This window comes from Astatotilapia calliptera, chromosome 14 (genome assembly GCF_964374335.1).
Source record: "Astatotilapia calliptera chromosome 14, fAstCal68.1, whole genome shotgun sequence".
NCBI lineage: Eukaryota > Metazoa > Chordata > Actinopteri > Cichliformes > Cichlidae > Astatotilapia > Astatotilapia calliptera.
In genome coordinates this window covers 19686630-19702205 of record NC_137435.1, presented here as the reverse complement: position 1 = coordinate 19702205, position 15576 = coordinate 19686630, and the positions used below count along the sequence as shown (strand labels likewise).

Sequence of the window (15576 nt, the reverse complement as noted above, 5' to 3'; positions counted from 1 at the left end):
AAAAATGTAGTTGTTCACCAGCAACGCAATTCCATTACTTTTTATCATGGCTTACCTTGGTGTGGTTTGCAAAGTGCTTCAGAAAGATGAGGAAATCTGTTTCTTGCACCCATCCTGACTTATTTCCACTACCAGTACTTCCTACTGGTCCATCTCTGACACAGTGGTCTGCATAATGTATGTGTGGGAACACAAACAGTGGAGGAATTGTGTTGCCAATGGCATTAACCGCATATACAAAAGCGACCAGTGAACCTCTCTCTGCTGATGTCGTTCACAAACTTGTTTAATATAAGTTAAAGTAATAGTGTGGTAAGTTGTAACATCTGCATTATTGTTACAACTAACCCAGACTGTTGCTGTTACAACTGACCCAGACTCCTATAGCCATGAACTAGCTAACATTACAGCCAACGGCTAAAACATTAGCACTAAAGACTTACACAGAATATATCCCCATAGACATACAAATAACATAATTTAGGTTTGATGAGTTTAACTGCAAAGCAGATAATGCTATTAGAAATTGAAATAAAGTAGAAAAACTTACTTTTTGGCATACAAATTACTTTTTTTCATGTTAAATTGTCTGTGTTTGACAAAATGTGCTGATTTTTCACATGTGATAGCAGAACTGAATTGGGCATGCACAGGATGAGTCACATCATTTGAAACTTAGCCCTGATTGGAGAAATTGGAAGTGTTACAACTGACCCACGTTACAACTATCCCCGGTCTCCCCTATTGTCATTAATCCTTATTCTGACATAATAGCAGTCAATGATGAAAGTGAAACTGAGCTGTGGCCTTACATTAAGCCAAAATGTGCTGCTTCGCTATGGTTTTATTGTTTAACAACTACAGATATGGCTTCAGTAATAACACTGATTAGTGCAGGGATGACAAGCTCTTTTTATAGCCATATCTTTAGTGGGACGGACCAGTGAAACTGCCCTTCAGTGTCAACTAGTTTAATCCTTGAGATATCCTAATTTAAAAAACCAAGTGAAGTTTCAACAGTATTTCTCAGTTTTTCCCGCATGATGAAGAAACCTTGCAACAAGAGTCTTTGGGCTTAAATTTTATGTGTAAACAAATGTGTAAAATTCTGGTAACATCACAAAAATGTCCAGTGAACCCACTATAAAAAACAACAAAACAACATATATTTCTATAGTGAAAAAAGCGGGAGGTTTTCTGCCACTTGATTATTTATCTACTACTTAATTACTTTAGTGTAGTATGAATCACCATGGGGAAGCTGTGAAACATGTAAATGCAGTAAAAAGTCCAAAATGTATGCCCTCCTTCATGACCAGTGGGCCAAACTTGAGTTGTTGGCAGTCTGATTGTGACCCCTGAGCCTTATGTTTCACAGGGGTTAAAGAGTGGAAGTAATCTTTAGATGTAGGAACCAATCATAGTATAGAAACACTTACACATGAACAGAAATGTAAAAGTAAAATGAAGACATTATACAGACAGACAGGATTATATTATTTATGTACACAGAGGTGTTATGATGCAACTGTTGGAACTAGCACTTGCAGTTATTAGATGCAGGGCTCAGTCTACCCCGTGACTGCTTGGTTTTTTGCTTGGTTTTTACTTTTAACGTGCCCGTACGCCTGATGCACGCTCGTAAACTCCCAGCATGTGACCCTGACGTGCCAAACAAAGCACGCCGACTGTTCTCCGCGCTGATTGGCTGGTGGACACAGCGCCAATAAGATGTAAATTTACCGCAGTCAAGCAAACTGTCGACCTTTCGTTCACACAGAACAACTACGCGGTGACAACTTGTAGTCATCGGTTAGTCAAACATCAAGCCGCGAGAGGGCGGCACGTGAGACACTTAACAGAACAAGCCGCCGTTATAAGCGGCAACATTTTTGATACATTTTCTGCGTGTGGCGGACGTGACTCGTGAAGAGAGCTCCACGAGACCGAAATCACCCGAACCCCGCTCCGTGTTTTCCCGTCGCTTCCCTCGTATGCACGCGGTGAGGGAGGGCGTTTGTCTGTGGGCGGTTACAAACGCTGCGTGATTCACAAACCTTATTTGTTCGTACTACTTTGAGCGCCATCTTGTTTGTAACTCTTCTACGTAAGTGGTAGAGTTTCTACTGAGGGGGGTATCGGATTACCCTCTTTTTTTCTCCTTCCTCCCCCCTACCCCACCCTCAGCTTCAGACCGGGAACCTCTCCCTGTGGCAGGCTATACGCACAGGCGCGTCTGCTTTACAGCCTTTTCTCCGAAAAAAAGTATTTTCAAGCGGACAGAAATGAGCATCGAAACGCTTCTGGAAGCGGCCAAGTTTTTGGAATTTCAAGCCCAGCAACAACAGAAAGCACGTGGTAAGTTTGTCTTTTATTGGGGGAAAAAAGATAAAATAAATAAAAGCTCGCTCGTTTTTCACACTCTGACAGTCAGGAGTGGGAACCAGTCCACCCATTCAGTGAAAGGTTTAGTCTCCGAGGTAAGAGGAAACCCTGCCTGTGGCTCATTTACCAGCACAGTGTCTGAACTGATTCCGTTTGTCACGTATGCATTTAAAGACCGTTTCAGTCTTCCTAGTTTTACTTTCATTCCGGTTTTAGAGTGGCTGCTGTGGATCTGCTCTCTTCATGTCAAGATTGAGGTCAGGTCTCAGACAGGCAGACAGAGACGGGCTTCTGCTGCAGTGTCAGGGGTTACTGCATCGAAACCTGCTGCATAGACACTTAACGTGCTGCTCGGCCGCGTCACCGCGCGCCTTCCTGTATTTCTGAGTATCTGCACGCGCTGCTGCGGAACATTAAAAATAAAAACAAAACACGGTCCGATGAAGGGCGGTGGCGCGCGGAGTGCCAGGCTCGTTTTACATAATGACCTGACATCGTCCGCTGGGGATCAAGTGACTCTGGCATTCAGGTTCCCCCTCCTCTTCCCTCCCACCCCAGCAGTCTGCGCCCCCTCAGTCCCTCCGCGCGCCTTCCGGATATCAGGTGTTGTAGTGACTCTGCGTACCTGTGTGTTTCGGTGTTACTGTCGATTCTTAATACATAAAAAAGCAAAATCACAAACTCCCCTGGCTCTCCAGACTCTCGTGGAGGGCTTTGAGTGTCAGTCGATGACGTGAACAACAAACCACGCCCCTGTAGTTTAAAAAGCATAGATGGTTACGCCCCTTCCACCACGTGCGTGCCGGGCAACCCCTCCCAAAGATCGTTAATAAAGCAGATGGCTCACTCCGGTATTCCATCCGTGTAAACTACATCCGGAGAGAATTAACAAGCGTTACGTTTTTATATTTACAACTTCATTCAGCTCTGGAGTCAACAAACTCTTCATGTGAGATTACTATTCAGGTTTCTTGTGATGTCATGCTGCACATCGCTTAATGACTGGATTATGCGTCAGTGAGAAATCTACTGCATAACTTACTACGTAACCAGAAACTCCTCTAAACCCTACGCCGTAACCTGACGTGCACTTCCTGAGAAATGTGACGACATATAGGGTCAACGCAGCCTGCAAAAAGTCGAGTGGCGTGGGAGGTTGGGATGTAGGGTCGAACAATGTTACGTTGTTACGACGTAAATTTCCTGCAGTAGTCTAAATCACGTGTAACTGTCCATCGTATTGGATGTGATATAACCACTGGTTGCTAAGGCAAGCCATATATTCCCTGACAGGTTGGCAGTGGCTAAAGGAGGCTCAGTTCCAAAGGTGGTGAAAACCTAGTAGAAATTGCTTCAGGTGCACGAAATCACTTGGAATCACTGACCAGTTCATGACCCTTTGTGACTGGGGCTCTTTTAAAAAATAATTTTCCTCTGGACCAGTGGTTGACAGATGGTCACACTGGTCTCTAGCCTTATGTGTCTGTGGCCTTATTTACTTGACTGTCACCATGATTGTCACACATCCAAATGGCAGACGAGTTAATGTCACATGTCTGCAACTCTTTACATGCAGTTACACTCCAATAAATCAATGTATCTTGCATGGATCGCTATAGCTGTCAACATATTGTGTTTGCACTGCATATTAAAAGGAAACAAACCTATCAGAGTTGTTTACGTTTGCATAGCTGTGAGGTGTAGTTACAGTTTGGGGAAGGTGCAGGTTGAGCTACCTCAGACAGCCCTAACGCTAACATCAGACCTGCTGAAAAAGTGCATTACACTTCCTGCGCCGTTTAAGCTTGGCCGCCAACAGATCAGCCCTTTGGTTGAATGCTGATTTTTACATATTCTGTAGCTCTTTACATATTCGTGAATGAAAAGTAGCCTTTTGGCTAATTCTGGCATATTTACATTGATATGTTCATGAATAGTTAAATTCATCATTACGGAGAGAGTCCACGCAGGCTCGGAGTGAGAGATCCTGTTTTTTTTCCTGTCTCAGCTGCTCCTGCCTGGTGCATTCTAAGCAGGCGCCTTCTCCTCCTCCTCCTCCCTCTCTGCTACTGTAGAGCAGGTCACTGTGTGCAGGAAACTAGGCCAGTGTTCCTCTATGTACTGCTGCAGTTATATAATGCATATAGAAAACCTGCTTGTTTTTTGTAAGTGTTTCATGGGTTTCCTTTCAGAAAAGACCCCTCTATGTGTTTATGTCAACAAAACAACATTAAATTGTCAGAACTCATAACTGTGCATGCAACAGCTTATGAAAGCTGTCCACTGCAACTGGAACATCTTGTTCTTTCGTATGTTTTTACCGCTGAAGAAAAGACTTTTCAGTGTAACAGGACATGTTCATACACTGGAAAAAATACACTGAAATGCTTAAAGTAACACTGTTAAAATTTCTCTAGAGCTTTTTAGAGCTGGATAGAATATCTCCTTCCTCCATCACATTATTTTATTTTATTTTTTTACAGTCACAGTCATTGATAAAGTGACATTAGTGTTTTAAAATGTAAAATCATAACAGAATGTGCTGCTTTTTCTTAGATCTAAATAGACTACCAGATCTGTGAAAGATCTGTTTTAAAGCAGGGCTATAATGTTCTGAACTTTGAACCCTCAAAATGTGAGCATGTATATTTTAAACTGATTATACATGCATAACAAGTAGTATCTGTCACATTATTTATTTATTTATTTATTTATTTTAAACAAACAAAATTTGAAGTTAATTTAAAGACTGACCGATAAAAGGTTGTGATTTTGAGAAATATTAGAGAAACCTGCTCTTAATCCTAACTGATTAAACAAGCTGACCTCATACGTCATGCTCTGGTGCCAGGCGGTTAGATCCATTAATTCCTGCTTTTATCAATGTTGGTGTTTTAGAGATGTGTTCATTCAGCTTCAAATAGTCTTTGATGTTAACAGGTGAGACTATTCCTAGTATTTTGTACACTCTATTTGAAGGCGAGCTTACATTATGATGCAACAAACTACATTATCTAAACCCGGATTTTTTTTTTTGTCGCTTCATACAATCTTATTGTGCGTAGCTATGTAGAATTTTACATACAATGTAGCTATTGTATGTAAATGTATAATAAAAACAGACTGTAAACTTGTAAATCATTGAAACCCCCCTTTTGTGTATTTAAAAGGTACAAAGACAACATTTCACATTTTGAAACTTAAGAACTTACTGGGGTTGTTTTTTTTTTTGTCTTTAGTGGGAAGGTTTCAGTGACTTTTTTGGATGTTGTGTATCTAATAAACATTTGTTATTTTATTTTTTAGAGTGACTTAGCACCTAATTTCTGGGAGACAGCTGTGTTGTTGTCGCTCACTGTCGTCATCATTTATGTGAACTTGTTTTCAGTGGTTTGGGGTGAAGTCTGTGGTGCCGCTGTAGCTTCAGCTCTGCAGTGAACGGATGAGTGTGTACTGCTGCAGCGTCCTGATCGCATTTATAACGATGTTGATGACAGCTACTTGTATCTGACATTTTCTAACTGTGAACATGAGCTGCCATAGCAACTAGAGTCCCTTTCCACAGCATCTATACAGTGTGGAGGGGGTGTGCTTTAGATGACTGGACAGCCCCGTAAGACGCATTTAGACTGACTCGTGTTTTACAAAAATACTGAAGCTGATCACTTTTCAGTTAGATTTATCTGTACGAATCTTTCACATGGCTGTAATCACAGTTTATTTAATAGTAATCAAAACGTGCAATCATTTTAAAGCTGGCTCAATGAGATCTGCAGTGTATTAACTGTTATAAACATGCCTTTACAGATAAACCTAACCTGGACATGCGTCTTGGTAATAAAGAGACCCTCGGGCTTTGTTAGTAGAGATCTAGAGTGTACTTGCACTCACTTCCCCAGCACAACTCAGTCAGTGGACTGTGACCAGGATTACATTACAGCGAAATGTACCTCCATTAAAGCAAAAAACTTCTTTTGTGAAGACATGCTCAAAGCTAGGCAACATTTTTGTGGATGTGAAAATGCATGTACAGATAAAACACAAAGTAGGAACAGCAAGAGAGAAGAGCCTGAAACCTGAAAGCTCAGACTTTCATTTCTGCTTGTTGTAATTACATAACAACAAAGATTCTCCTGTAGAGCCACTTTGACTTACAACTGGATGTTTCAATAATATTAATAATATTAACAATAATACTTCATCACTTTACGTGTAACAGGCGTCACCGTTATGGAATATGTTTGTGCTCTTTCTGTTGTGGCACAGATGAAATGAAACTTGCTACTGTCATGGTTTTACACAAGTTTTAGGTTTAGTTAAAAAAAACATCTGTTGGTGTCATGTGCAAATATACCTGCAGCTTTGAGTGTCAAACACTTCTTGTTTCGCTGATTTACTATAATTAAGATGAGCAGGACTAATGTCACTGAGCTGGTACAGCATAACATGCCAAACAAGGCCTTCTACCAGACCTTTCTAGAAATGACCCTGGCTTATTTCCTTTCACATACTCCCAAAATCTATCAGTACTGTTAGTGCTAACAGATTTAGAAAGCTCAAAGGGTTGTTGCTGCATTTTTGTGTATGTGTGTATAGATGGGATTGGTTGTATTAACGGCTGTGTTTTTCCCACAGAGGATGAAAAGGAGAAGCTGCGTCTGCAGCACCTGAAAGAGCAGAGCCACCCTAATGTGAACTCCACAATCCACATCAACAATGTTTCTAAAGCAGAGGAGCTCCACATGGAGTCCCGTCCCTCACCCATACCATCAGCTCTGTCCCCTCCCTCTGTCCCCATTACAGTCATCCCGATACCTGTGGTCACCCCCAACCTTACAGGCTCACCTACTCTACCTGTTACCACGCTCTCCCCTCCTGCTGCTCCTCCACTGGCCTCCCCAAAAACAGACTCTCATCCCCCTCTGGAGCAAAGTGCAGCAGCTCTACTCTGGTCTCCACAGCCCAAACCTGACACCCAAACCATGGTGACTGCCAACCACAAGCAGCTGATACAAAACCACCACCTTCAGCCGCAGCTCGTCACCCAAACCAACAACACTAAACTACACCAGCAGCTGGTTCAGCGCTATCCGGGTACCATCGTCTCGCCCATACAGCAGCAAGCCTTACTGCCCCATTCAGGCCCCTTGCTTCAGCAGGCCCCTCTGCACAATGGCCCCGTCAGCCGGGGAAGTCCTCCTGATGACAGTCGCCACCTAGACAGCAAGAAGAGGCCTGGAGGGTAAGTCTGACCTTTTAACTCAGTATTGTTTTACTGAGGATCAATTTAAATCAGTCCTTAAAATGCAGAAAAAATAATAACTAGGAGTCCAGATTACAGACGTACTGAAACGGTGTCATCAGTAATCTTCTGTGGTCCACTCAGATAATTATAAGATTAGATTAGATTCCACTTTGCACGGTTGCTATTACGATAATTTGGATGAGATGATAAATTCACTCACTTACCGGTACTGTCATTGATCTGCCTGCTCCCAAAACTAAGAAACAGGTTCTTTGATTCATTTTTGGGGGGGTTAATTTTTTTATTATTTCAATTTTGTTGCCCTTTTAAACATCACAATTTTACTGTGCTCTTGCAGGGCTGGTACAAGAGAGGTGCATAACAAACTTGAGAAAAACAGGTAGGGTCACCCCTTTCCCCAAAAGCATTTGCCAATAGATTCTTTTTTTTTTCCTGAAAACTTTACTTATTGGTAGAGCTTCAATTTTGAAATGTGCTTCATATTTTAATCAGAGGACTCCCAAATAGAGATGTTGTTTTATTAAAGTGAGCTTTACCATTAGCGCTGTCTAAAGTACCTTCTATTTGTCTTGGGTCTGTCAGACGAGCACACCTGAAGGAGTGCTTCGAGACGCTGAAAAAGAACATCCCGAACATTGATGAGAAGAAAACCTCCAACCTGAGTGTCTTAAGAAGTGCACTGAGATACATTCAGGTGAGCTTGTGATGTCTCCAAAGTTCAAAGTTTTATTACCTTCAAATTCCACGTTGGCGTATCTGGTATTGGTAATCATTAGTATCCGATTGGTGTTGGTAGATTTTAAAATCTTCTTGAATTTCATTAGTTAGATTTTTATTGGCTGTTTTGTTACTCAATGTTAATATTTATTTTACCCTTTTCTGTACAGTGGGTTGTGACCACCTGTCTGTGAAAAGCACTTATTAAATAAACTCTCTTATTATATTGTTTTAACAGCTAGATAAATACAACCACAAACCAAAAAAATTAAATCACAATTACAGAAATTACAGATTTAAAAAGCAACAATCGAAGCGCCACCAGTAACAAGTGGCCTGAACCTCCTATCACCTGTTTTTGTTTAGCAATGTTTCACTGGAATGCACAAAACATCCACAAAGGCGATGCCTTGTACTTTATTCCCCATGAATGCAACTCGTATAGGGAGGCTGTAACACGTCACTGATGATTGCTCGCTCTTTCCTCACTGCTAACAAAGCTGTTACACTGTGGTGTTATTGACCCCCAGTCTTACTGGATACATTTACAATCTTACTGCGTTTAAGATCCTTAGTTGCAGAGAAAAACATCAGACAGCAGCAAGTTTAAACACAGTGATGTATTTAGATACTCCCTGAGTCTCTAAGACTTCCTCATTTATACCTTTTTTTCTTAAGTGTGCGAGTGTTTCAACGAGTGACTCGCCATTTCTATGAGTCAAGCTCTCCCGGTTAGAGTATGCTGGTTGTAAACAGCTGGCGCAAAGGTCTGCCACTGGTCTAGTGTAACTTTCAGACTGACTGTGCTGCTGAGTGTGTCCGTTTTTATTGTAGGTCATTTTTCCAATACACTAATCCAGGAGGCGATAAAACAATATCTCTGTTGCGTTGCTTTTATAGATTTGCGTTTTACAATTACAGTTGCATGATCTGTGTGTTTGAGTGTGCCCAAATGTGGTTAGCGGTTTGCTGTTTAATTTGCATAATAATAAAACACTTACACGGTTTTAGACATTTGGTTGTCATGCGTTGTTGTTTATGAGCCTGCAGTTGTTCATTAACCGACCGTGGTGCAGGTTTACTGATGTGTACACCGAGGAGGACGGCATGCTGCTGCTTGACTGTGAGATGCAGCAGGCTGGTTATTCCTCTGTGCGCGTGGATGCTGAGGGAAACTAGGACAGCGTGGGTGCACAGCTCGTCACCCAGTCTCCCTCCCTGTGCCCCTCTCTGTGATTAAGCAACATGCTGTGCGTGTTGTGTTCGACAGGCTTGTGCGTCTTTTCCTCCAATCAGCAGCTGAGCTGGACATGCTTGACACAAACAGAGCAAGGGAAACTTACATAATTGATGATGCTTATATGTGGAAGTGAAGAGTATAATAAAGAGTAGTACGAAGCAGTTAACCCAGTACTGGAATAGTGTTACAGGCCACAACAGTGTGTCGTGCCTCTTTGTCACGAGGGTCTTTTTCATTGGCCAGGCTGGTGGTGTTTTGTTTTGGAGGGGTGGAGTAAAAGATGTGAGTGCTGGGTGATAGGATGCCTTAAAAAAAAAAAAAAAAAAAAAAGGCAGAACACGTGCGAGCACTGGCATCTTGACATGGGAGGTACAGACGCATGTCCGGCCTGCATGCACCTCATTCCCGAAACTCTGCACACTCCTCCCTCCCCGTCCCTGTCCTTGTCCTCCTCTGGGCTGGCAGCAATGAAGCAGCCTGCACAGAAAAACACTGAGCTTAGAGGTCTGAATAAGAGGCTTTCAGCTCAGCACTCTGCCGCTTTTATTTTTACATCTTATTGTAAGTTTGTAAATGAGCAAAGTTTCTATGAAAATAAGTGGTAACTGGAACAGTTTTAGTGGTTTTCCAGTGAAAGGCGCAAACTTGGCTAACAGCTACATAGGTCAACTTCCACTTCCTTATTACATTTCAAATGAAGATGACTCAACATCTGTGACCAGAAAATCTTACATGTGAACCAATTGTTTTCCTTTTTAATTATAGCAGTCGCGCTAATAGAGCTGTAAGAGGGTTTTTTGCTTTACTTTAGAGACAACATGTAGCAGGCTTTCCTCTGAGCCCGTAGTGGTGTCGCGAAAGCCGAGGCTGTAAAATAAGCCCTGATGCATTAGCGCTCCTCCTCTCCACTCCCCCTCCTTCCCTCCAGCCTGCCTCTCTGAGCTTTTAAGGCCACATGAGCAGCAAGCACATGGCTAGCCTGAGCCGCGTGACGTCACCCCCCCTGTGCTGGGCCCCCACCCAGCACTGCAACATGCAGGACTTGCTGTACCACCAGGCTTAGCCGCCCGCAGCAGGGAGGGAGCATGGAGCAGTAAACATAAGGCTCAGCTTACTCCACACGCGCTTCACTTCCTCATGAAAGCTGACTGAACTTGTTCCTCCACTGCTTGTCCGCAAATGCCAGCATGAAAAGTGCTGTACTCTCTGCTAGATGAAGATAAGCTAAAAATTTATTTATCTTTTGATATTTTTAGCATAGTCACTGTGGACTTCATGGCATATTTCCTTTGAAAGGTTGCCTGACAAGATAACTGTACTAGTTCTTTTGATATTTTCATTTTTGTTCATCCTTAACATTAAAAAAAGCTGGCCCCCTTCAGCTTTCTGACGACTCGGCTCTTAACCGCAATGAGGTAAATAGGCCAGCTATGACCAACACAAGCTTACACACAAAGGATTGGTGTGCAAAAGTAGGCATTTTATTTCCACAGACAGACTTTTTATTGTTAAAGTCGGGCACCACGTGAAACCCTCTGCTCCAGCTTGAAGGCAGACTAAGACAAGGGTTTATGGTTACCACAGTGTCATAAGACCTGTGTGCAGGAACCCGATCAGTGGAGCAGCATGTCTGCAACGTGGCCTCCTGTGCTCCTGGCCCTTTAAGACAACCCAGCCTTGTGCTGTCTGTTCACGGCTGCTGCAAAAGTGAGTCAGTGAGTACAGCTTGTATTGCTCTCTTTCAATCCCCTGTTATCTGTGGCCCTCCCTCTCCCTTTTTCTGCGGGGCCATGTGCTCGGCCCTCGCATTGCTTGTGACAATAATGCTTCAGCAGTGTTTACCTCCCATGCGCACGCACACACATGCACGCACACACAGTTCTGTGGTAAGAACTCTTCCCTGGAAAAAGGAGGAGGTCTGAATGCAGTCATGTGCAAAGAATCCAAGCATACCTGGCACATTGTGTCCTACCAATCTGGTGACATGTTTAACATGGTGATGAAGTCACGTGGGGCCCATCTGCTGCTGGCTTGTTTATCAGGTGTATGCGGTTAATCTCAGGCTAGCTGTGTCTAAAAAGGCGAATGTGGCGTTGGCTCTCAGCAGTTCAGTGGGTCTCTGTGTCTGTGGAGCATTTCTCCACTCTCTCATTCTCTCTTTATGAGTCATCACTTAAAGCTGTAAGCTTGTAGCGCTACTCGCGTAAGGCTGTCAGCTACATGAGGGTAAAAAAGAAGGCGGCCAGACCTTTTTGGACATCACGTTAAATTTTCCTCACCAGAGTAGGTTTTGACAGAAATGTTTACACACTAAGAGGCTGTTAGAAACCTAAATCGCACCTCTCGCACATGAAGGTGTGTGCCATCTTTTAGGATTTCAGATAAAATGTTGACATTTTTTCAGGAGTTTCCCTGACAACCAGAGATGGGGGGCATTTTAGCACATCTTGTGTAGAGACGAAGGATGTTTTTAATCCGTACAGTGAGGCGGTGCTCTTTATGGCTGGTTACAAGTTGCACATCTGTGTCCAGATGTTTAACAGTGCATGCTAAGGAGCACCTTACTCAGTGAACAGTAGTGTACATGTCTGTCCTGCTATTTAAAATCTGCATGTCCAAACTATATCTCCATTAATCAATAATATTAAAATACAAAGTTGGGATCCCTGTCCTTGTGAATGAGATGGTGCAATACCTGAATTCTTGGAGTTTTCATTAAAATAAGAGGTGTAGTTGTGATTCACATTAAGAGTTGTTCCATGTAACAATTATTTTAAAACAGAACTAGGCTACTAACCCTGATCCTAGATAACTTTAGGTCTATTTGGGAGCAAGGACACAGATTTTCCAACTGTAAAAAAACCTGCTCTGGTCACAATAAAAGCAGTTTAACTTAAAGATAAGAAACAGCTTGTTTATGTGGATTTGAGCTAAACTGAAATATGAACGGGACTTCTTCTGAGCTTCTATTTGTGTTTAAGTTACTGAGAAGCAGCCAAAGCACAGACCACTTGGCCCATGCATGTCTAATCCTGGATCAGGATTTGAGACAGGTGCTGAATCACACAAGGCCCGCCTTTTGTCCCCTTTTGCTATTTATGTACATGTGCATTGTGCTGTAGGCGCACACGCTCATAATGCACATGCAGGAATGCACTTAAACCGAAGTAGGCCAGAAGCCACCTACACACGACTTAAATCATACACATGATTACTTGCACATTTACTGTATCGCCACACTGTACACGGTAGGATGAACACTAACAGGAAGTCCACCCTTTATGATAGCAAGTCATCAGGTTGCTGGTAAAGGGTTTCAGACTGTGTCATTTCCCTGAGCCTCTCCCACAGAGAGCGTGCTGAATACTTTGACCAGGCTGCATGTGACATGCAATAAATTATATATAATTAAAGACTTCTGAAGTACTTTAAAACGGGAATACTTAAAAACAAGTCTGCTGATCATGTACCGGTTGCCATAATTTCATTTTTCCTCCTGATGTTGCACGCTAAACATAAAAAACATAAAACCAGTCACTGTCAATAGTAAAATTCATGTATTCACATTTTATAAATGTGTATTTATAAACGCAGACACAAATGCTAAATACCAAAAGTATAAGAACATAATGCAGGACTGCCCGTTTCTGAGTAATATGCTTCATTGCTAGTTGGAACCTTTGATGAATTGCTTTAAACTATGTTTTAAATGTTGTTGCTGGAAATGTGGCTTTCATTGTAACAAATTTATATTTTTTTCTGATAGAAGTAATCAGTTATAATGTATAACAGTTTTCTTTCATTAATCTCTTCTTCTTATTATTTTGAATTTGGAAAATTGGCTATTAAATAAACCATTTCTCCACTTTATTAGAGAAGTACGAGTTCAAATAGACCCAGTAGAGTCAAAGTTCATTCCACTGGTGCACTTTGACGTTTTCCTCAAATAAGTAGTGCTGCAGATTTTCTCTCCTCCACCCTCTGTGCACACGAGTGATATCTAATTTCATATCAACATCTTTGACAAAATCAGAAACGGGTCATTTTAACTCCTCGCTAATTTTAGAGGTTGAAGTGGTGAAATCTGTTAAATACTATTAAGACTAATATAAAATCAATGTGAATCTTTACAGTATTGCTTCAAGCATGACCTTGGACTTGAGTAAAAACCTCTTTGACAGCTTCACAAAGAAAATTCCTGTGGTTCTCTTCTATTGGATGAATTTATTACACAGTAAATATGACCTTAACGTTTACCCTGCGGACTTTTTCCTGTGTAATTCATAAACCAGTTCTGAGTTTTACCATTGTTTTCTTTTCCTCCTTGCAGACATTAAAGCGCAAAGAGAAGGAGTATGAGCACGACATGGAGCGTCTGGCCAGAGAAAAGATCGCTACCCAACAGCGACTAGCAGAGCTGAAGAATGATCTTAGCCAGTGGATGGATGTGATCGAGATCGACCGCATCCTCCGACAGACAGTGCAGCCGGAGGAGGACCAAGCTTCAACCTCCACAGCCTCGGGTAGGCAGACTGGAGGGATTGGTGGGATTATGTTCACTCTCAACTGCATGTCTGTAAATCTCCCTAATACACAACCAAACACTGTTTCAGATTAAATCATGTAATTATATATGTAATTAATGAATTCCATAATTTGTTGGTGTTGCAGAAGGTGAAGACATCATGGATGACGATCTGGACGAAGAGCCTGCGCCAAGAGCACCCACTGCCTTACCCACCGTGCCTCAAATCATGAAACCTGAGCTGCGCACAACTGCAACACCTACTCAAGTCCTAACTGTGATGCCCACCACCACTACCTCCTTCACCACCCCACACAACCAGCGCAAAGCCCCTCAGCACCAGCCTCAGTCGCTACTAGTGACCCCTCCACAGCCACTGTCTAAACCTGCAGCTCCACCAACGCTCACTGCCACTACATCCAGCACACCTTGTCAGCTGTCAAATCCCACCCAGACACAGATGGTGACCACACCCAGTCTGCACCCCACAGTTATTGCTCATGCACCAGTGTCCCACCCTTCGGTCATCCAAGTGATCCCAAGTCAGAGCTCCAAAAACATCGCCCAGCTGGGTCCCTCCACCACCACCAGCTCTGTGCAGTTAGCCCCCGGCCACCAGCCCATCAGCCACATAACCGTGCACCCAGTGGCTCACCTGAGCCAGCATTTACCCACTCTCTACTCTCAGCCGGTGGCTGTCACACAGCCGGCCGTGGTCGGTCACATCACTCAAACAATAAACCATGCTCATGTGAACGGCAGTGCGCCTGCACAGCCAGCTGCCACCATTGTTGGTAAGCAGACAGCAGTGAGCACCCAAATGATGGCTCACCACCCGCAGCTAGTGGGTCAGACGGTGCTCAACCCTGTGACCATGGTAACCATGCCCTCCTTTCCCATCAGCACTCTGAAGCTGGCCTGAACACTGCCAACAGGACCACTGAGCTCCAGACTGTGATCCCCATAACAGGGGTAACGTGATGGAGGGATGTTATTCCCCCATGTTAACAAAGTGACCAAAAACAAGTCCCTGTTCTTAACCTTCCACCTTCTTGTGTGTTGGTTAGTGTTGTGGGAGCACTCAATGGGCCACCTCCCTGCTGTGAACCACGGGCTTCATACCAGGCCATTGACAAGCCAACCGTGTGTGCAGGAGAGCTGCTGGAGACCCTTCTGCTCTGTTTAATTCTCACTTAAAAGCATTAAAGTGGACACAAAGCTGGGAACAATCCTAAAACTCCTTCTAGACCAGACTACCACATCTTCTAAGATATAAAAGGCTGCATGTGACTGACGGTCATAATGTCGTGTTTGTGTTGTACACAGTGGGCTGATGTGCAGTTTTTGACCTTCACCTGCCTTCCTTTGTTGTTTTAAAGTGAGGCAGTGCGTATTTCACAGAAGCTAGAAAGAAACGGCCTCACATGGGAAAATGTCGATCTG

The 15576-nt window shown here is 43.0% G+C and overlaps 1 protein-coding gene across 2 annotated transcripts; it reads left to right on the top strand.

The window, feature by feature from the left end:
• The first annotated feature begins 1983 nt into the window (after positions 1 to 1983).
• mnta (MAX network transcriptional repressor a) lies at positions 1984 to 15369 on the top strand. Of its 2 annotated transcripts, XM_026192388.2 has the most exons (6): positions 1984 to 2358; positions 7021 to 7627; positions 7989 to 8030; positions 8234 to 8345; positions 13939 to 14131; positions 14280 to 15369. In XM_026192388.2, exons 1-6 carry the CDS (start codon positions 2286 to 2288, stop codon positions 15053 to 15055), a joined length of 1803 nt encoding a protein of 600 aa, XP_026048173.2. In that variant the 5' UTR covers positions 1984 to 2285; the 3' UTR covers positions 15056 to 15369. The 2 variants fall into 2 exon arrangements, with proteins under 2 accessions (XP_026048173.2, XP_026048174.2); XM_026192389.2 differs by lacking the exon at positions 7989 to 8030.
• The last annotated feature ends 207 nt before the right edge of the window (positions 15370 to 15576 follow it).

Bases quoted from the DNA above. Each gene is read 5' to 3' on its own strand.
- mnta (XM_026192388.2), top strand. From the start codon at position 2,286: ATGAGCATCGAAACGCTTCTGGAAGCGGCCAAGTTTTTGGAATTTCAA. The intron at 2,359-7,020 runs GTAAGTTTGTCT...TTTTTCCCACAG, and splicing joins GCAACAACAGAAAGCACGTG to AGGATGAAAAGGAGAAGCTG. The intron at 8,346-13,938 runs GTGAGCTTGTGA...TCCTCCTTGCAG, and splicing joins GTGCACTGAGATACATTCAG to ACATTAAAGCGCAAAGAGAA.